Raw genomic sequence first — 23702 nt, 5'->3', positions numbered from 1 at the left:
TAGAATTTATTTCATACAAATCCCAAAACAAAGATGAATGAACATCTTCTACAGCAGGGATGGGCAAATTATAGCCTGCAGGCTGAATCTGGCCTGCCACCTGTTTTTGTAAATAAAGTTTTATTGGAACACAGCTATGCCCACTTATTTCGTATTGTCTATTGCTGTTTTCATGCTATAATGGCAGAGGTGAGTAACTGCAACAGCGACTCTCTGGCCTGCAAAGCCTACAAACCTTTTGCAGAAAAGTTTGCCAACTCCTATTCTACAGCATCTCAACCAAATAGAGAACCAGATTTTGTTTGAACACTATTAGTAACTGAGCACTCACTACTGTCTAAGGAGATTCGCTTCAATTTGGGGACAGCTTTAGTTCTTAGAAAGGATTCACAAGTGTTTAGATTAAATCAGTTTCTCTATTAGAATTTTAATCCACTGGTCCACATTATGCTCTTGAAAACCACAACGGATCAATCTCTTCTACTTTCTACATTTCCATCCTTTAAGTTTCTAAAGATAGCTAGGTAGCCACTATCTCTTTTCCTGGATAAATTTTCCATTTCATTTAAGGGTTCCTCATATATATATTTGGATTAGTGGTCAGGATGGTACTGAAAAACTGTTGTAGTAAGATTATTAAGCAAGGAAAGTGAAAATATTGTAGTCACTGAGTGGAATGTTTGCATTTGAGATATTGGAGATCAGAATTGAGGATATACAAGTAGGAATGGGTAGCTAAGGTGAAATCAAGGAAATGATCACTAAGGAGGAAAAAGTTGTGAATTTGGATGCTAGATATAGGACTAGTGATATATGTATAGGGTTATAGAAACCAACGAAAAGAAAGATAAGTTGTTGAGTTGAAGTAGATAGCAGTGAAGCAAGTAGGTATCTTGAAGCAATGATGGGGAGTCACGAGGATGTTCAGAGATGACAGCAAAGAACAAGGACCAGAATGGTATATCCACAAGCCAGAAGCCTCAAGAAGGCAGGCTTTTGCAAGAGAATGGTCTGGACATAGCAACGGGAAACACGGCTGTAAGGTAAGTGAGATGTGAGACAAAGACAAACTCCACTTGAGAGGGCTGCTGGAGAAGCAGTAACCCCCAAGAAACCACCTAATTTATTTTTCTTTCTTTCCTAAGTATACTTATCAGTGGTTTTTAATATACTCACAAGAGTGTGCAATTATCACCACTATTTAATTATAAACCATTTTCATCATCCTAAGAAACTCCATATCCATTAGCATTCACGCCCATTCTCCACTCCTCCCAGTCTTAGTGGCAACCCCTAATCTACCTTCTATCTGTATGGATTTGCCTATTCTGGACATTTCTTATAAAAGGAATCATACAATATGTGGCCTTTTGTGACAGGCTTCTTACACTTAGCATGTTTTCAAGGTTCATCCATGTTATAGCATTTATCAGTACTTCATTACTTGTATTACGAATAAAATGAAATAATAAGAGTACCATATTGTGTTTATTAACTTTTTAGTTGATGAATATTTGGGTTATTTCCACTTTTGACAACTATGTATAAAGCTGCTATGAACAATCATGTACAAGTTTTTCTGTGGATATATATTTTCTTGAATATATACCGTACCTAGCAGTGGAATTGCTGGATCATATAGTAGCTCTATGTGTAACCTTTTGAGGAACTGCCATACCATTTTCCAAGTGACTGCACCATTTTTCATTCTCACAAGCGGTATAAGAGAGTTCTATATGTTTACCAACACTTGTTATTGTCTCTTTTTAATTAACCGTCTTAGTGGGTATGGAATACTACCTCATTGTGGTTTTGTCTTGCATTTCTCTAATGATAAATAAATTGTTTTGAGTTTCCTTAACATGTTACTGATTTACAAGTTTCAAAAAGAAAAAAAGAGATGCTGTTTAATATAATCCATGATTCAACCTGTCAAGATTCTTTGCAGCCAACATTTGTTATCCACTTTTTTACTTAGATTGGTGGTTCTCAAAGAGTAATCCAGGGGAAAGTAGGGAGAAGGTCGTCCATAAGATCCTTTCAGGGAATCTGAGAACTTAAAACTATTATTCTAGTTATACTAAGACATTATTTGTCTTTTTAATTTTCATTCTTTCTTGAGTATATACTGGAGTTTTCCTGAGGCTATAAGCCATGGGGTAATAAAATAAATTGAATGCAAAAGCAGATATAAGAAATCCACTCTTCTGGTAAGCTAACCATTAAAGAAATTGTAAAACAATGCCACTTTTCTCACTATTATCATTTTGTTTTGAAAAATACTTATTTTTCAGAGGGAATATAACTTAGCATAATAAAAGCCATATATGACAAGCCCACAGAGAAGATCATACTCAATGGTGAAAAGATGAAAGCTTTTCCTATAGGATCAGTAATAAAATAAGAATGCCCACCCTCGCCACTTCTATTTAAAGCAGGATTGGAAGTCCTAGTCAGAGCAATTAGGTAATAAAAAGAAATAAAAGTCATCCATATTGTAAAAAAAAGTAAAACTGTCACTATTTGCAGGTGACATATTATATATAGAAAAGCCTAAAAACTCCACCTAGACTGCTAGAACTAACAAATTCAGTAAAGTTGCAAAATATAAAATCAATATACAAAAATTTGCTGCATTTCTATACACTAATAATGAATTATCAGAAAAAAATTAACAATTCATTTATGATTTCATCAAATAGAATAAAATACCTAGGAATAAATTTAACCAAGGAAGTGAAAGACCTGTATATTGAAAACTAAGACACTAATGAAAACAATTTCAGACAACTAAATGGAAAGATATTTCATGCTCATGGATTGGAAAAATTAATATTGTTAAAATGTCTGTGTACTGTTGGTGGGAATGTAAATTGGCAGCCACTATAAAAAATAGTATAGATTTTCTTCAAAAAATTAAAAACAGAACTACCATATGACCCAGCACTTCCACTTCTGGGCATTTATCTGAAAAAAATGAAAACACTAACGCAAAAGTTATATGCACCTTCCTTTATGTTCACTGCAGCATTATTTAAAATAGTCAAGATATGGAAACAACGTAAGTATCCATTGATGGATGTATGAACACACACATGCACACAATGGAATATTATTCAGCCTAAAGAATGAAATCTTGTCATTTGTGACAACATGGATGGACCTTGAGGTCATTATGCTAAGTGAAATAGCCAGACAAAGATAAATGATGCATAGTACCACTAATATGTGAAATCTTAAAAAAAAAGAAAAGAAATAAAAAAAAAAAAGGAAAAAAAGCTTATAGATTGGTGTTTGCCAAAGGACGAGTGGGGGAGGGGAGCCATGGTCAAAAGGTTTAAGGTTGTCAAAAGGTCATCAATAAGTCAGGGGGATGTAATGTACAGCATGGCGACTATATTGTATTAATAATAATGCATGTATGAAAATTGCTAAGAGAATATATCTTAAATTCTCATTAAAAGACAAAAAAAAAATTTGTAGCTATGTACGGTGACAGACGTTAACTAGACTTACTGTGATCATTTCACAACATATACAAATACACACCTGAAACAAGTATGTTGTATTTCAATTATACATCAATAAAACAAAATACTTATTTTTCATAAGTGTATCTATATTCATGTTTATCATTGTTTTTAATATATTAACAAATATTTTTTAAATTTCTTGGTTTTATTTTCTAATACAGTAAACACAGATAAATATAATCTATGTAAATAAAAGCTCTTTCAGGGTTTCAATAATTAAGAGTGTAAAGGGAGTTCCAAGACCAAAATATTTGAGAACCAGTGAGTTAGAATATAACAAAAGAAAAAGTGAGGCTGTGGCCATGTATTAAAATAGGTTTGGCTCTCCAGTAGTCTACCAGATCATTCCTTCTGAAATGGCCCCTAACCACTGGGAATGATCATTCTACCTGCTATAAATTCATATAGATTGTCTAGTCTATATTTTTCTATTTTATCCATGAGGATAACAATAGAAAATTGTCAAATGCTTCGATATGCATTGTACTAGGTCAGAGATCAGCATGTTGTTTTCTATATAGAGAAAGACAGTAAACATTTTAGGCTTTGTAGACCAGACGGTCTCTGTTCTAACTACTCAATTCTGCTGTTACAGTTGGAAAGTAGCCAAAGACAGTAAGTAAATGAATGGGCATGGCTGTGTCACAAGAAAATATTATTTACACAGGCTGGGAACCAGATTTGACCCATAGGCTGTAGTTTGCTGACCCTTGCACCTGTCTACCAGCAATCCAGAAACACTATTGAAAATAGAACTCTGGTTGACATTACTCTTGCAGAACCTATGGCTGTTACTGATCATTGTTTTATAAATAATAAAAACAGCCCTTAAGTAACCTATTCCACTAAATATGGTGCATAAGGATTTAATAAAATAAGAAAACATTTAATGTGATCATCACATTATAAATAATGGCAATATTACACTTGAGGGGAAAAGAAAGTTACCTCTGTATCAACTGTTGGGGTTACCTCTGGAATCTGCCACTGATTTGAAGATGCTGCAGGATTCTGGTATACACATTCTGACTTTCTTTTAGACTGCCATTGTTTCTGGTTACTCTCTGGAACCTTTGGTTCTTGATGTTCTTTAGTTTCTGAAAGTGTTTTTGTTATTGTCATTAAAATGCAAGAATATTTGATAGTAACAAAATTAAACCTAACCAATAGAACCTGTTGCATACTGTGTTAGCATTTTACTCTTAAAAACAAAGAGAAACTAAAAACTTCAAACCAGTTATTGAAAATTTACTTTTATCATGTCAGTTTTACAAAGCTGCAATGCAGACATTTTCCTAAATTGTTTACTAGTTTTATAAGATACCATTCTGAATTTTTGTGGTCTTTACCAGAAAGTAAGTAAAGAAGTAAAAATTTAAAAAACATATATATGTCATAAATTCTTACTACTAAAAAGAAGATAATTCACCACTTTTCATAGACCTTTCCTTTTTTAACAAAAGAAATTTACCTTAAACTGGCCTGCTATTTAATTTCTTAAGGGTCTCCGAATAATATATTTACTCTTCTATGAATATCAATATTTCTAGCTTGATGATAAATGCAAAAATCCTAAACAAAATATTTGCAATTGATATACAAAAGGTATAACAAATTATGACCAAGTTAGGTATATTCCTAAATGGAAAGTTTGTTTAACATTTGAAAATCAATTTAATTTGCCATAACAGAACAGAGAAGAAAAATATATTAACTCAATAAACAGATAAAAGCATTTGCTAAAATTCAACAACCATTTACAAAAAAAGTAATGGTAATCTAGGTATAAAGCAAAACTCATGGTTTTGACACTTGATGAAAAGTACCTACAAAACTCTACAGCAATTATCATACACGAGTAAAACATTGAAAGCTTCCCTCTAAAAGATGGAAGGAGACAAGAATGCCACCTATCAACTCTTCTATTCATCATTATACTGAAGGTGTTAAGTGCACTATAGCAAAGAAAAGAAAGTTAAAAGGCTTGGAAGAAAAAAAATGTTACATTATTTTCAAACAACATGAAGGAATCTATAGGAAAATATTAGAAATAGTCAGTGAATTTAGCAATGTCACTGTATCAATGATCAATAACTAAAAAATCAGTTGTATTTTTACATACCAGCAACGAAGAAAGGTAAGAAAATTACAAGGATCCCACTCATTATCATAGCATCAAAAAACATCAAATATTTAGTAATAACTCTAGCAAAAGCAAAATTTCTACACAGAAAATGATTCCCTCAATAATGTTTTAAAGACTACTTGAATGAAGGAATATGCCAGGTTAGTGAAGTAGAAAACTTATCTGTTAAGATGTGAACTTGTGCCTTTAGATTGCAATCAAAATCCAATTTTAAAAAATGGAATCTGATAGATTCTAATATTTATATGGAAATCCAAAAGGCCTAGAATAGCTAAAATAGCCTTGAAGAAGAACAAAGTTGGAAGATTTACACAGATATGAAGAAACAAAGTTGGAAGATTTTTGGACAGATATAGACTTACTGCAGTAATTAAGACAGTACTGTATTAGCACAAAGATAGACAAGAAAAAACAAAAAAACTATGGGACAAAGAAGAATCTAAAAACAGGTATCACACACAGGATCACCTAATTTACAACAATTCAGTGAGAGAAAAGAGGGTCTTTTCAATAAATACTGCTGGATTCACTGGATACCCACATGGGGAAAAAATTTTGACACTCATCTTACATATATTAAATTGAGGTAGAATATAAGTCTAAATGGGAAATGATAAATCTTCTAAAATATATGTAAACATCTTTATGATCTTAGAGTAGGAAAAGATTTGTTTAAAGAAACAGAAAACACAAGAGAAAAAATGAATAAACTAAAATGCATGATAATTAAGAATTTCTTTTCATCAACTCTTTACCATAATGGGAGAAGTCACTTGTAATACAAATATCCAAAAAAACGATCTGTATCTAGACGATATAAATATCTCCTAAAAATCAACAAGAAAATGAAAGAAACCCCAACAGAAAAACTGGCAAGAAACTCCAAGTAGTTCACAAAAGGATATCCAAACGGCCAATAAACATACAAAATAAAAGTTCCACATCATTAGACATTGGGGAAATGTAAAATTAAAACCACCATGAGGTATCACTTAGCAGCATCAGAATGTCTAAAACTAAAAATCAACAATAAAACAACTGAGGATATAAAGCAAGAGTGACACAACTGCTGGTCAAAGGTAAACTGTCTGGCACTACCTACTGAAGATGAACATATGCACATTCTGTGACCCAACCCTACCCTCGAACACACTCCATAGGAATGCATATGAATGAAATATTCCTCCATTGCACTGTACCCTTATGATTTGGGCAGTTTTCTGATTGAAAGTTTTACTGTACAAAATATTACTGGCACAAGTCTTCATTTAAAAACAAATTATGTCAGATTAGTACTATTAAAAAGCATATTCAATAAAGATAATTTTTTAATCATACCATTTTTAATAGATCCCATGAAAATATAAAATATAAGTTTCCCCCAAATGCTAGGATTAAGAATCAATTCCCCATCAAAATAATGGCAAAAAAGACTATTGTAGGGTGACTCACCATCCCAGTTTGCCAGGGACTGAGGGCTTTCCTGAGACATGGGATTTTCAGGACTAGAACCAGGAAAGATCAGGATAAACCAAAATGAGTCTGGGGCAAGACCAGTTTTGTCTCAGTGCCCCTCCTCAGTCCAATTAAAAGAAAAAATTACATTCAATCTTTGTTTGGACAATGATCACCCAATTCGTGATCCTGTTCAAAAATCTTTAATGGTACTGTGACATCTAAAAGAATAAAACATTTAAGCCAGCCATTCCAAGTCTACAAGCCTTATCTCCCATTTTTATACTACGTGTGTTAGTTTCCAGCATAACTAGACTGTTTTTTGTTCCTTTTATTACACTCTTCCCTCCATCTGGAATACTCTATCACTGTATTCCTTCCTTTAAACCCTCATAATTCTTCATGTTCTTCTACTTCACAAAGTATTACCTTATTTCCCCTAACCCAAATTAGTTCCTCAAATTTCTCTCCTCCCTCTGAATTCTCATAGCATTTTATTTATGTGGTTCTTATGACACTTTCTACATTGTACCCAGCATTGTATTTAGAGCAGTGTATTTCCCACATTGGATGGTAACCTGCTTGGGACCCTGGCTCATTCATTTACATATCCTTAGGACACTTATCATAGTACTCCTATAGTGGAAAATCAAATGTTTGATCAAAGGAAAAGGAGAATTGTCATATAAACACAGATGCTGTGTCCTTTCCAGAAAGTATCTGTCAAGCCAATGGAGAAATGTCACTCAGATCCACTGCACTTTCCTTCCACTCTTCCTTTTATGCACCTTTTAGGCAAATAAACTTCCTTTGCTACAGAATTCAATACTTTTTATACATTCTATATATTTCAACTGAAATACAAGATAAAGGGACATAGACATAGCCATATATTGCAATTCTTAAGTAGCTGGTTAGCAACACAAGCAACAACGTGGTTTTCTTAATTAAAGAAGTAAGTCTGTAACTTTTGTCACTGTTACCTTCTAATTTTCTGAGACTTGATTCAATTTTATTCTTCACGGTTACTAAATCAGTAGTAAGTTCAGAACTCTTCTCATCTGACACCAGAGGTTCCTTGGAATTGATATTTTGAACAGACTATATGAAAAGAATAAGATTTTTAAGTCTCATACTAATTTGTCTTAGTGGTCAATACACTAAAGTCTTATCAATGTGAAAATATTACTAGGAAAATTATCTATTATAACTACACGTAGACTCACAAACTCCAATCAAAGATTAACTTCTTGAATTACTGACTAGGGCAAAGGGAATGGACATAACTATAAATATGGCCAACTTGCTTTCAATGGGGAATTTAATCAGTTGCTAAAATATGTTCACTTAACAAGCGAGGTTAGAAAATTTGAATCCAACGTACAACACGCCTCATTATTTTGTTACTATGATTATATTTTATCACCAAAATAATAGCATTAGTCAAAATCAAGATTTGTGTAAGTCTAAAACAGTAGTTATTCTAAATCCAGAAAGTAAAATTTTAATACAACTATGCACTATTCTAAGGTAGTTGTGATTAGTTAAAATTATTTTAAAGACTGGACCATGAAAGAAAGGAATGATAAAGAACATAAACTTGAAAATATACACATTGTGATGGCAGGGGACTAACTCAAGTCCAACAATAGTATAATCCCTAAAAATCAGTGCACCAGTGACTACAACTGTTTCTTGTCTTTGAAGTTCACACAAAGTTGCTCTGCCATCTCAGAATATCAGACTAAGCCCTCACCTCTACCATTCACAATTTATTTTCTCATTTGTTTCTAAGATGCCCTGCTAAGATCATATGATTAAACACCCCAGGAAACTGAAGCTGTTCCCAACCCCAGCCCAACGAATCTGCTTAAAAAATGCATACTAAGTGTTACTTCAGTTATCCCAGGAGATGGGTGATCTTTGCTCTACCACCTGAATCTCAGAAAAACAGTTTAGGACTTCTGTACACCTTCCCATTAGTGGTCCTCTATCTTTTGGGGCTTCAGGATAGATATTTAACAGATATTGTATAAACTATGAGTCCCTTCCGCAGAAAAGGCTCCATGGACCCTGGATCAGGAACCCTTGCTCCATAAAAAGATTTAAAAAGTATAAATACCTTTAAATTTCTCAATTCATAGGAATCATTTCCACTTGATTTAGATCCAGGCACAATCTCTCGGCATTCTGATCTAGAGGTCTGTCTATTACCCACAAAACAAAATAATTTTAATGTTTAATTCGAAATTAATCTTTTCAATGTATTATTGTTTTCCATTTTAAAGTTGGCTTTTCAACAATACACACGCTTTTTAATTGGAAAAATCTCTTAAAAAGAATATTTTTAAAATAGCATGATTGTAGTAATATGTGATTAGGTACTGAGCAATGACAAAAGTGATAAAGATGAGTAGTAGGTGACTGACTACTTCATTACATAGTTTTACATAAATTACATAATAACAGTTGGTATTAAGGTATGACTGTGGGAAAGAAGAAGGGAACAACAGTATGTAGGTGAAACTACACTTCAGGTCACAAATAGCTTATGGACAAGAACTAGAGTATAACCCTTCCGCGGGCCTCCACAATGCCTGGCACACACTGTCATAACAAGCAAGAAAATGACTGGTTTATTTTTGTTTTTATTTTCTTGGAGTGTGAGAAAGTCTCCTTTATTCTTCAGCTAGATAATTGAAATGAAGATGACAAGGTAAAAGTCCTCTCATAACACTTTAGAACTTAACCTTGACAACCAAAATGCTCTTTTCATATCAATGCTTAGTTGAGCCCTAAGTATAACAGGAATTTAAGTGTAGGAGACACCAACTAAAAACAATCAGTTGTATTTTCTAAAGTTTACTTGCCAAGTGGTTCTCTGGAATCCAAGGAGATTTTTCCAATAGAAATTATGTTATATAGTGATTAGTTACGAATAGGCCAGAAAAACTCCCTTAGCTAAGCTAGAAAACTAGATTCCCATTTCTTTTAAGGGAATAAGCACCCAAGTTGAAGGAAGGAAAAGACACCAGATGTGATAAACAATACTGTATCTCTACTGACTGCCCCACTTCTTGATGCCCTAGCTTCTTAAGCAAACTAATGAATTAATCACCTTTCACACTGATAACCACTCTTTTCCTTGAATAAGCTGGAAAAGAAATCATTCCTAGACCCCTCTTCACCCCGGCTATGAAGCCTTCTATGTACACACTAAGAAGAGATTCTTACAAGAGAGGCTACCTACCAAGTGAGGAATGTTCAAACAACAGGAGTTTGGGGATATCTGCAATCTTTTAAGCTTCAGGTTGACTTAGTATTTTTCCCTCCGTATTTCCTATTTTTTAATAGTTCCTTTAATGAATACTTTTAATGATTGAAAAGCAAAATAAAGTCCTATTCCCCCATTCATTCCTTTGTCCCTCACAACATTGAGAGGCTCAGTAACCTTCAATACTAAATAAAAATTTAATCATAAGTACTATCATACATTGAAAGAGCTTAAGACCATTCTGTTACCAATCTTCAAAAGCTGAAAGCAAATTAAAAAATTAAAACCCAAACATACCTTTTCGTAAAACTTGGCACAGCTGAACCACCAGTCTCCTCATGAGAATCTGGACTATTTAGAAGGTTAACTGGAACTCTTCCGAATGGGCATGACTAAAAATGTTAGAAAGGTTAAGTAACCAACTAGGAAATAAACAAAGACCTCACCACTACCACCTTAATCAAAGTAGATTAAAACTGACTTACCCGTTTAGCTTTGCTTGTTTGTTTTAAGGGATTTCGATGACTTATCTCTGCATCTTGAGGGGGCACATTTTCTCTAAACAGAAAGAAAATATCCCCAATGTTTACAACAATAATATTAACATATGTATTTCCATTAACTGCTAAACACTGTTACCACTATTACATGAACATATACATGTAAATGTATCGATAATATAAATGCATGATGAGTATTTAAAAAACTGGTTCAGTCTCCTCACCCATACAAAAACCTTGCTTTCGTAGTCTGTCCTCTGGAATCACAACTGACACTCTTTTTCTGTAAATGTCCAAGTGAATTGGGGAATGATTCTTGGGCAGTTAATACTGTAGATGCTGTAAAAAATAATTGCAATTGTGATTAAATGTGTAAAGACATAAAAAAATACGCAAAAAAGTAATCTCACAAATAAGACTATTTAAAAAACCAATTCACAGATCTGTCCCTAAATAAGATACGCAGACATGAAGATGTTCAAGATAATTCTCTACACTTCATAAGTGTTTCATAATCACATAACTGTTTCCCCAGAGTAAAGGCACATGCCCTATTTCTACAAGCAAAAAGTGATTCTCCTGATCCAGTTGTGTGTGTGTTTTTTTTAACTTATTGAGGTGACAATGGTTAGTTAAAATTGCATAGGTTTCAAGTGTACAATTCTATAATACATCATCTATATATCACAGTGTGTGTTCACCACCCATAGTCAGTTCCCCTTCCGTCACCATATATTTGACCCATTTATCCAGTTGTTTTTAATGTGCTACCAGTGAGAGTTTGATCAACAACAAAATATCCAATGCGTAGTAAAAACTTTATTAGTTCCAAATGTCTCTTCTCCTTTAAATCTGAAATTTAAACTTAGATCTTGACCATTCTACATAAAACACATTTTTCTATAAAATATTATCGTGAATCTTTTTATAGGCAATCTACCCCAGAAAAGTATTAGCACGCATTAATACATTTACCTGATAAACTCTTTTCCTCCTCCGAAAGCAGCTGCTTTTTTTGGAGGTTTAAATTCTGAATGGCAATTTCCAGCATTTGCAGTGGCACTGCTCCACATTCTACAGCTTTATGAAGAAGTTGTTTACTTTTTTTGAAATTACCTAACAAAGTAAAAAAGTAATTGTCATTTTAATGCAGCAATCTTCACTCTCCAGATCCTTATTCATCAGGACCTGGGAAAAATTTTTTTAAAGCTTTAGGCAAAAATATGCATTCCATGGCTCAGGTGCTTTATTTCATAAGCAAATAAGTAACCTCATCTCTGATAAATAATTCATGTCAAATAGTTTACTTCTGTAATATGTAATTGATGTAACTATGCATTAGTATATCACCACTGACTATTTTCAGAAGTAAAAGAAGTGTAACAAAGTAGTTACAAACTGGGGACAGCAAAGGCCAACAAAAACACTCAGGAACCTCAGGGAATTTAGTAAAAGGAAAAACTAAGCCCTAGATGTTGTAATAGTCCCATGAGCATCAATCTGTTACAATGTATATAATAATTGTCATTCGTGTCATTTAGTCATTAAGGTTGACATCTTTTGCTACAGGGAACCCTCCATCAAAAGTATTGTTTTAAAAAAAAGTAATGATAAAGATTAATCTTTAGCTATCAGACTTAGCAACACCACCCGAGAAATGCAAAAATAACTACAATTACCTTTTTGACTACAGATAAACTACCAAAGTTTATTTCAACTGCAAACTTACCCAATATATTTAGCCCAGTATCATGTTTATAAATAGTAAATGTGCACATCATGTAGTATATTATAGAATATGTTCAGCATTTATGGGAGCCACTGAGCTATGCTATCAAAGTACTTGGCACTTAGGGTATAAAGATGATTAAGAGATAGCCTCCAGTTTCGGACAGTTTACAATTTTTAAGACTATAAATATTCTTGATAGTGATTAAGTGTACATTTATTGAGAGTAGTGATAGAATTTCATGTACTGACCATTTTAGGACAGCAAACAAAGAAAGGCTTAGATATGAACCAGGAACTAGAAAGCTTATAGATCCCTTTGAGAATCTGATAAAAACTATGGAATGTCCTCCACTCCTATAAAAATATACATACACACAAAACTGCACATAAGATTTCAAAGATGTTGCATATTTCCTGAAAGCCTGTTTATCAAACCTGTTCAAAATAATCATAATTTTGATCTTGAGGCTACTACTACATTGCAGTGGTACAGATAAAGTACATTTCTTTTTTACAGGTCACAATTTGAGATTTTCAATATTTTCAACATTTATGTGTTCTAAAGATATGAAGTTTATAGTTGCTGTTCATAGGCCATTAATACCTCAAAAAATTTCTTAAGTAGAATGAAAGAAAAATAGAGGATCTTAAAGGCCTGGCCAAACTTACTTTAACAAGCAAGAAGGAGGAATCAATTTTCCTAGGCAGGAAAGGGACGATTTTTTAACAAGTCACCTGATAGTGCATGACAGTGCACAGGATATAGATTAGAGATGGGTCGGGTAACTAAGACTCAGAAATCATCTGTAAAGTTCAGGGTTCTCGGATCTCTTCCTGAGTTTGTACAATGCGTTTCTCCAATCTCAATCCTTGAGAATCCTCTCCACTGACTGAGTCCTGCTTTGGGCACCATCATGGGGATTCTGGCTGAGCCAAATCAATAATGGTAATGTCTGTATCTGGTGGTAAATGGGATCAGGGATAGAGCAGAAGCAAGGCTGAGGGAAAATAGAACACATAGCCAAGAGAGTAGACTGAGGGTGGACCAGAGGCCCCAGAAAATGAGAAAAAGAGAAAAGACTATGATTGGCCAGGCTAAAAATGTGGGAAAAAACTGGTCCTATCCAAAAGTTCATACTACAAAGAATCAGGTAAGCAAGAAATAAAAGCTCCTACAAGTTTTCTTTCTTCCTTCCCTTCCTTCCCTTCCTTCCTTCCTTCCTTCCTTCCTTCCTTCCTTCCTTCCTTCCTTCCTTCCTTTCTTTAAAAAGGGGAACAACCAATTAATGTTACAATTATATTTTGATGTGTATTTCGGTGCTATGAAATGCTCCGAAGCTATAGCATAAGAAAAGCTTACCTAAGCTCTAGCTTAAATATCTTATATCCTTATCCCACAAATACTCAGTAAAGAAGCCACTTTCTTTTTGACTTTTCCTGAATCTAAGCACAAACACCACGTTCATACATATTTCCTGAGGTTACCCCTTACAAGTGGAAGAGCTAGTACAACAAATATTCTCTGCATTTATATTTAGGTGGGATTCTTCCCTGACCCCACCCTCCACTTCCCGTCTCCTCTGATCAACTTTTATGCCTTTTGCCTCGGATTCCTACTTCATATCTATGATTTAATTAGAATATAAGTTATAATAGGAAGTTATCCTTCACTTAAAATTTGGACTTGATATTTCAAATTACCTTGTGATAGTTCAAATTGTGCAAAAGATACATGCACAAAAGCAAATTTCTTGCAGTTTGCTCTGGCCATTTGAAAGTAGTCACGTGCATCATCAGGCTCTTGAATACTGTAATAAAGATTTTAGAGTCAAATTTTAAGAAAAAGGACACAGCTAAACTAAGCTTGATAATTCCTCATCTATTTTCCAAAAAACATGGGGTATTTTTTTTTCTGTATATAAAATTAAACACTAATAAGATATTTTTAAAAACCTTTTTAGGCTGAGTCAGGAATAGGAAGCTTGTGGAAATATGTATCATAAAGAGAATTAACATTATTCACTTGAGAATTATAAGCAAAAGGATTTGCGCAAAAAATGTTTACTTTCTTGTAAGTAATCCTGACATGTTCTCAGTTTACCTTTTTGTAACGTAGTTACGTATTATGTGATGTAGTTAGTTAAATGGAGTTAAAATGCTAATACTTACGCTTTTAATTCAGCAAATCTCACTTGAATTCGAGCAAAACTCTCATTTTGGCCATATTTATCTGGAGGAAGGGCTTCAATTGCTTGACTATAACGACCAATCAATTTATTTAAAAGAGCATCATTTAGGGGGACACTGTTTTTCTCTAGCTTGACCAAGAAATTCAACCAGTCCTCTGGGTTGTTCGCCATCATTATAATTTGGTTAACAGTTCCCGAATTATCTGAATAAAAGAAACAAATATGCCATAATAAAGGGAAGAAAAACATGAAAACAAACATCAAATTGAATTTTTCCTATAAATTAGTTATACTCTCAATGTACTTAAACCCCTTAAAATACTTTTTAAAAACTTTAACAATTTGTGTAAATGTAAGCAACTCCTTTACTGCATATATATCATTTATGAGGGTAAATTTTACCCAAAAGGCTATATATTTTTAAGGAAAAAGATGGAAATAAATGCTTTTTATAAATACGTTTAATAAAACATATATAGTCTTAAGAAAATTTTATGCTGTAATAGCATAATTCTATTTCAGTATTCTAACTATTCAAAGGAAACTTAAGCCTCTCCCATCACCACCTGTACCAAATTCCTTAGAAAATTCATTAATAAGTTATTCATTAGAAACTTAGAAACTTATAATCCCAGTCCTATCATAACCTTTTTTAATCCAACATTATCTCCATATAACTCAAACTTATAAACCAACCAACCAAAATCAGTTTACAAAAGATAAGCAACTGATATGGTCATTTTCTTTTCCCTCCAAGTTACCCAAGTTTCCCTGTAATTTTCACATTGTGATTTATTTTTTACTTTCTTTAGTGTTAAGTGTTTTTAAAAAAACAACTTGAATTAATGTCGGTCTCCTATATACGGTATTTTAGTCATTACTAAACATTATTAAATTCCTCCTTCTCAGAGAAACTATCATTCCTTCCATTGGTTTCAGCTACCTTCGGTAAGGACTAAATCCTTACTTTTGTAAACAAAATTACTGTTTCTACTTTCTACTAAAACATAGCACATTCATAATTTTGCTTTTTTATTTTACATTTAATCTGGTCTGATCTTAACTTCATTTTCCAGTTTTATATCCCATTGCTTTCCTAACAAATTAATCTGCAGTGTCTAACAAAGTCTTCACAGATCTATTCCTCGTGCCTCTGAGTACTCCTTTCTCCCTCTACTCAACACTTAAAGCATTGTGTCTTTATTGTGCTAGTATCCCTTTGTCAAATACATTATAATGTAACACAGTGGATTCTTAAATGCTTCTCATTTAGAAACCATGATTTTAAGCATCTTTGAATCTTCCTCAATACTTAATCTAATAGAATTAGATATAATTAATCCATCTAATATAGTCAATCTAATATAATAATCCTAATTATCAATATATGTTAGGTATTTACAGCTTTGAGTGAGCTAAGGATTTCAAATAAGGATCCATCTACCTTAGTATACAAGCTTTTTTAAGCGTTAAATACACATAACAAAGTATGGTGGTACTCAAGAATGTGCTTAACCAGAAAATAATTAGTTTGTGGGATGTTTTAAATGAATATGATCTGCCATTATGACTAGATTACAGGTTCTTCCATTTATTTTCAATTCCTCATCCGTTTAATGCTTATACAGATATGACAAACTTATCCAAAGGTCATCTTTCAAATAACCATAACAATCTGAAATATAGTAAAGATTTAGGCTTCTGAGCTAATAGTTTTCATAAAGGTTAAGTATTAAAATTTGAGCATTTTCACCCATTCATCATTCAATAAATATTTAAGTGCCTACCATATGCCAGGTACCATTATCAGCTGTGTAGATATAACAAAACAGATAAAAACTATGCTCTCATGGATCTCACCTTTTAGCAGAGGACACAGAGAATAAACACAAGTAAATCAGATATAAGGTGATTAGTGCTATGGAGAAAAACAATACGGGAAAGGAAGATAGGGGGCACACTCCCACCCTGGCAAGTTGCTATTGTTAAATAGGTGAGTGAGGGAAGCCCTCACTGAGATGACATTTGAACAAAGACCTTAAGGAGGTAAGAATTGGCAGATATCTGGAAGAGCCGTGTTCACAGCAGAGGGCAAGAGAAAAGACATTAGGGTAGGAGGTGGTCTGGCATAAAGAGGAGGTAGCAGGGAAATCGCTGTGGTTGGAACAGACGGAGCCAGAACAGGAAAAAATGGCCAAGAGACTAATAGGAACACTCTCCAAATAAAAAACGAAATGTTTGACTTTGAATTTATATATAATTTTAAGATTGGTGAGGATTTCTCAGTTTGCTGCAAGAAAGGAATGGAAAAAAATAGCATATCTATTGATGGCAGGCATATTAGCAGAAATAACAGCTGACAATAATGGAAGAGTTAAGAAAACTACCTCTGAGTACACTGTAATAAATGTTTCCTTTTTCAGAAAGCAGAAAATTGTGGGAATATTTCCATACAAAAGTGTGTACAGTACTCTAATTGGTAAGCATCAATTACTGAGAAAATGTATCATGCAAACACCCAGTGGTTAACATTTCATTATTTTACCTTAGAGGGCACTCAAAAAAACAAACAAAAAAAAAAAACCAAAGAACTCACCTGTGGTATCAGCAGAGACTTTATTCAAGCTTAGCTCATCAGTAAGGTCTTCATTTTTAAATTTATTTTTAAAATCTCTCACTTTGTTGATTATGGAATCAATTGTCAATTCTCTGCCACCCAAATCCTCGGCCTCCATTTCTAAGAAAAAAAATAACTGAACTGGTCATAATTCTTATTTTTACTAGCATTACAGAAAAAAAACTTGCAACTAGCCTTTTAGAATCCAGAAAACTAAAGCATTAGTTATATGAACACATCTTAATGCAAATATTAGTAAGGTAGTATTTGTGAAGCTATGTGCACAAAAACAACTGCACATATTTGAAAATTGTCCATCAAACTTTCCAATAGGCTAAGTATGTTTTCTTCCCAATAGAACTTCCATGAAGCCATTGTATGACACAGAAATTGCTGTCCCCCTTTAAAGCTTTCCATTTTTCTTCTACACACTGAACACCTCCCTTTCACTCTTTTTCATTTATTTTCTCTGGGTCATCTGCAAATTCTGCCATTTAAAAAAAAAATGTGATGGAATGTTTGTTTGGATTCTGTTAGTGACATTTAGACATAAAGAATCCTTTTGGCAATGTGAATAACCATTCCTTTATTCACCTGCTTTATGTGAGTAAACCTGCACAATGCAAAGACTTTCAAAGCAGAATATATACACCACCACAGCCCTTGATTGATAAGCGGGATCTCAGCAGGCTTGTTCTTGCGCATATCTGGCAGAATTAATGATTTGCTAACTTGATCACTCTAATACCAAGACTACTGTAGTCATATAATACCAAGCACTTGCTCATCTGCATCGTGGTAATGTTTGGTCAACAAAGAGTCTGCAGTCTTCCTGTCAATCTCATTTTTGTAATTCTCAAATATCAACCCAGTAACCCAGTGTCGCTGGTATCAATGCCGCCACTGGCCTTGACTTTAACAATGAAAAGGGGCGATAAAATGGGCATCTAGATATCACCTCTTCAAGTCATGTTCGAAAGGTAACTGTCAGAACACAGCCACCATCTCCTTTCTCTGTTCTAAAACAGCAGACAACAGAAGAAGTGTCTTTAGGGAAACGATCTCCTGTCCCCAAACTCTCCCCAGGTGCCCCCCAGACCCTCTTCCCAGCGAGGTCTACACCCACCTCTTGCTTCCCGGATCCTCAACAAAATCTCGGGCTACACCTGGTGGGTTGGCGGAGGCGGCGAGAGCTCCCCTCCCCCTGCAGCTCGTGTAGCCGCGCCCCACGTCGTCTACCCGGCTCTGAGCCGCTCCGGCCTCGCCCCCACCACTTACCGTCCCGCGAGCTGCCGCCGTTCCCGGTGCACTTGCGAGGCTGAACTCACCGCCAGAAAGCCGAGTTGAGAAGGAAAAATGGAATCCGAACCCTTCTCCACAAACACGTTTGAATTTCCCCGCCGCTACTGTCGCGGCCTCCTATTGGTCGGTGCTGGCCAAGTGGAAGCGTCTGCTGTGATTGGTTGGTGTGCGTCGGCCCCGCCCCTCCCTCTGCGACTAGCGAGTCCCGCCCAGGAAGGGTCGTCTCGCGATTTGCCCCTGCGCAACGCTTCAGTCCGGGTTAGCTGGCTCTCAGCTGGCACTCGACCGGCGCCAGGAGCCGCCTTTCCTGCACTTTCCAGTTTAACCAGACCAAGTCTTTTTCGGGGAGGGAGCCATTCCTGGGCAGAGTCACCCGTTGAGAGGAGAACAGGGGCGGAAACGCTGCTCTCAGCATCTGGACCTAAAAGGTGCCCTGTGAGCTGGTCCTTCACGCCGACCACCACCCCACTCCTGCGTCTTCCACGCTCCTCACTGCCGAGCGTAGGGAGGATGTGGCAAGAAATGCTGGTTCACAGAGCTACCTTCAGCCCTGCCACCAGCTCAAAAATCTCAGTGCTTTGTCTTGAGCTCCCATTTGTGCCCTTATTCTACCCTTAAGTGATTCCATGGTCCTTGCTTCGTCAGGATTCTGCGCAGAACTCCGATGCTCATCACGATTGACGCGTCTGAACTCGGCTTGTCAGCGCCCCTCCCTCCGAGCTAGTCCCAAGTAAGGGCTCAAGTGTCCTCTGTGAAAGGTCACTTCTCGAGTAAACTACACGGGTGCGGGGCTCTGATAAGTGGCTTTGTGATCCAGGACAACAAGATGTCTGTTTTACCAGCATCCTGACATGCTCTATGGTAGGACACGTTTTCTTTTGTGTATGTGTAGGAAATTAACTGCAGCTGCCACTTATTTAATACAAAGCTGTTCTCAGAGCCCTCGCGTTCCCAGCTTTATCTAGCATGAAAGCCCTTTGTCACTTAGTGCACCTGTCCGTACCTGCTGGCTATGTATTTTTGCTTCAGTAGAGCAAAATGATTTGCTACACGGTATCATGATTGGCTAATCACCACCTTTGCGCAGTTGCATCTAACACGGCCTTTAGTCGGAAGGAATTTACCATCTCACCAATTTTTGTTGATCTCTTAGGGGCCTGATCTCAAAACTCATTTTTCTGAAACTATTGCTGCTGGTAACCTCACCCTAACACTTGTTTTTGTACATTCACCCTTTTGGTGATCTCTTTCAGTCATACATATTTAAGTATCATCTATATGTTAATGACTCCCAAATTTATGTCTCCAGCTGAGTTTTTTCTCTTGAACTCCAGACTCATATACCTATTACCTACTTAACATCTCCACTTAAACGTCTCAAATGCATCTTAAACTCAAAATGTCCAAAACTTGAGTGCCTGATTTTCCCCCCTTTCTCTCAAACCTGCTTCTTACAAAATCTCTGCAAAGGAAACTTTCATTGTTCTATTTTTAAGCCAAAAACTTTGGTGTCATTACTGACTCCACATCTAATCATAAATAGTGTCAGATCTAATGAGCTATTCCTGGAATTCTGGCACCTCCACTGCTACCACCCTAGTCTCTGGCACCTTCATCATTCACCTGGATTACTGCCGTAGCTTCCTGGCTGGTCTCCTCTGCTTCTGACCTTGCCTCACCTCAATTTATTCTCCAGTATAGCAGAGTAATCTTAAATCAGATTGTGTCACTTCTTTGCTCAAAACCCGTCAGAGCTCCTGGTCTCAGGATAAAAACCCAAAGTCCTTACAATGGTCTAGAGCTGCAATGTTCAATATGGTAGCCATTAGTCGTGTATGGCTATTGAACACTAGAAGTATGGCTAGTGCAACCAAGGAACTGAATTTTTTAAATTAATTAAGCTTAAAGTTAATTTAAAATTAAAAATGAATACTAAGTACAATTATTGGAAGACATTTAAGTATATTTGGAAAAATCCAGGTATGTGAATCTACTTTTTCAAATGTAAATTTTGTAAATGCAGATTAAGTACTTCCTATGAAAATGTCTGAGTTTGATATATACTGTAATATAAATATATACCACACTGCATTTTGAAGACTTAGTATGAAAAAATAATGTAAAATAATGTTATTGGTAATTTTAAAAATATTGATTACAGTTTGAAATTATATTTGTGATATATTGTGTTAAACAAAATATATTATTAAAATTAATATCTCCTGTCACAGACTAGAGGAGACTAAACAGACATGACAACTAAATACAATGTGGTATTGAATCCTGGAACAGAAAGAAGACATTAATGGAAAAACTGATGAAATCCAAATAATAAATAGCTGAGGTTTAGTTAACAGTAATGTACCAGTGTTGGTTTCTTAATTTGAACAAATGTACAACAGTAATGTAAGATCTTAACAGTAGGGAAACTGAGTGAAGGATATACGCCAACTGTACTATCTTTTAAACTTTTCTGTAAATAAAAAATTACTCCAAAATAAAAAAATAGATTAAAATTTAATTTTACCTGTTGCTTTTTACTTTTCTAATTTGGGTATTGAAAAATTACATATGTGGCTTCCACTGTATGTCCACAGGACCACAATGGTCTATGAAATTCTGTAGTTTTATCTGTCTGACCTGTTTATTGTATTTATTTATTTGACTCTCTTCTGCCTATTCTATTAAAATGTAAACTCCATAAGTGCAGGAATTTATGTCTACTATGTTCATTAAAATATCCTTAGTGTTTAGAATGGTGTCTGCTACATTGTAGGCATTCAATCAATGTTAGCCAAATACTAACCTTTATGACTATTAGAGTATTTCAGAATCCTATTTCCAAGAAATATATAAAACATATTTGTGTACTTCTTGAGGAGGAAACTTTAACCATTTATACTTCTTGTAAATGCTCAAGAAATCATTGTACTGTGTCTTACACACACTCAGCAACTATTTATCGACAGAGAATATAATTACAAGCTGTTTAGAAACAGTAGGTACAATTTTGGGGTAAGTATTATGTTGATTGTATACATGTGAGACATGTAACAATATACCATATTGGGATGAATAGTTTCACTGTAGTATTTAGTTCTCTACTTGTAGGGTGGCCATAGCTCTCCTACTTGATGCAGAATCAATGCCTATGATTCGTCTATCCAAATAGATTTTGATCCTTAGCTGTTGCTCATGGAGTCCATTTCAATAATAGACCAATGAGGAGCCACCAACAAAGAGAATAAGGAAGTGAAGTTGTTCTACTCAAGATACTATTACTACAATTACTCATTTGGTTTAAAACCAGCTTCATCTGACAGTGAATAAACGTGTTTATTTTCAGAGGCAAGCCTTCCATAAAAAAATACAATTCACCAAAGGATTTTGATTTTATGTTGAAGATGGGAAAGTTTCACTTTTTTTTTTGTTACATAAATAAAGCTTGGACCATGTAACTTTGACTTGATCATCATGTCACGTTTTTTGCTAATCTGATGATTTTCTGTCAACACAGTTGCCTTTATAATTCAGTTATTGAAGTCATTGTTATGAGTTCACTAAGTCCAAAACTTTAGTTTCAGAAACTTTTCCCCATACTTGGATTTACTTTGTGCATGTGCAGAGGTTAAATTTCTAATTAATAATAAATGTAGTTCTCACAGCATGTAATAAGTTATGCACTGCTTTCTGGTGATTTATTCAGGGATAATATGTTATTCATGTACCTAATTTTGGTGCATATAGGAATGGTGTGAACTTATAAGAATGGTGAGAGCCTTAATGAATAATGTCAGGAAAGCTACATAGCACAGAATGGACCAAGCCTTACCCAAAAGAAAAAAAAAAATGCCAAGGACAGACAACAAAGCACTTCATAGATTATGAAGAAATAACAAGAAAACAAGAAAAGCAGCAGAGATAGTTTGGGACCACTACTTGGACATCAGATATTGTTTAGTTATTCAGACAACAGATTATATTAACAAATGACAAAAGAAAAGTAGAATTCCTATTTTTTTTTCTCCACCATGGAGAATAGTATTCAAACTGTCAATCTTAAAATGAATATGTTGAAACTCTTGTCATGTGAGACTATATAGGAAAGGCATTTAAATTTCAAATTATCTGACACGAATTATTTTTTTTATTTTAGCCATGTTTTAATCTCTGCTATCAGAAGGAAACTCATGTAGCTGTGTAATATACTTGAAAAACTAAACTGAATATTGAAAAAATTGACTTTATAATCCCAGAAACATTGTTGGCAGTCTCTGAAAAGTCATGATAAACAGGAACAGGGATAGAAAATCAGAAATGGAGAAATGTTTCTTTTAGAAAATGTAACACTTGGAAGCTCTAGGTCTTTATAATGTGAACTTTTAGCCCAATTCTGGAGTAGCTTATAGAATTGATTGGAAGCAGAGATCTCTATATACCAGCATGATTCATTAAGAAAAACCCATATAGAATATACTAAATTCTCATTTTGATTTTTTTCTAAAATTAGGGAAGGCCAGAAATATAGAATATCTTAACTCTGTCAAAGAAAGTGATAAAGACTCACTTATTGTTTTTCTGAAAAAGAGAGGAGTATGTAAGCTCTGCGCTGTTAATGTGGGATGATTCTGCAGCTCTATAGACCATAATTCTCAAAGAACATTGCTTAGGAGTTTGAGGAGAACCTGAGGTTGACCCCTAGTGGAAGGCCTCAGAACTCTGTTCTCGGTCTTGTTTTAAACTACGCATTTTATCTATGTGACAAACATATACAAATAATGATTATTAATTTTGCACATACTAATTAAAGCAAGACAAATATGTTAGAAGAGAATAAAGACAAAGTTAACAACATGGAATGTATAGGGATAAATGTGACACCACACATTACGGTTTACAAAAAAAAATTCTCAAATATATAATTAGAGTCCAGCTGACTGGAGAAATATGGTCCA

The 23702-nt window shown here is 34.7% G+C and overlaps 1 protein-coding gene across 2 annotated transcripts in view; it reads right to left on the bottom strand.

Annotated features, from left to right (window-relative positions):
• Positions 1–23702, bottom strand: part of TTK (TTK protein kinase) — a 68128-nt gene that overhangs the window by 16447 nt on the left and 27979 nt on the right. The window contains exons 1-11 of one of the 2 annotated variants that reach the window (XM_019729569.2): positions 18724–19367; positions 17425–17565; positions 14809–15031; positions 14341–14447; positions 11884–12024; positions 11133–11247; positions 10894–10966; positions 10706–10800; positions 9257–9341; positions 8118–8235; positions 4482–4630 (exon numbers count right to left, since the gene is read on the bottom strand). In XM_019729569.2, the coding sequence (XP_019585128.2) occupies positions 4482–4630; positions 8118–8235; positions 9257–9341; positions 10706–10800; positions 10894–10966; positions 11133–11247; positions 11884–12024; positions 14341–14447; positions 14809–15031; positions 17425–17563 (1245 nt within the window). In that variant the 5' untranslated portion in view covers positions 17564–17565; positions 18724–19367. Of the gene's footprint in view, positions 1–4481; positions 4631–8117; positions 8236–9256; positions 9342–10705; positions 10801–10893; positions 10967–11132; positions 11248–11883; positions 12025–14340; positions 14448–14808; positions 15032–17424; positions 17566–18723; positions 19368–23702 lie in introns of those variants that run through there. The other variant, XM_074333224.1, reaches the window with a different exon arrangement.

The sequence above is a fragment of the Rhinolophus sinicus genome, linkage group LG05, assembly GCF_036562045.2.
Source record: "Rhinolophus sinicus isolate RSC01 linkage group LG05, ASM3656204v1, whole genome shotgun sequence".
Taxonomy (NCBI): Eukaryota; Metazoa; Chordata; class Mammalia; order Chiroptera; family Rhinolophidae; genus Rhinolophus; species Rhinolophus sinicus.
The sequence above is the reverse complement of the archived record's forward strand: the minus strand, read 5'-3'. Positions and strand labels throughout refer to the sequence as shown.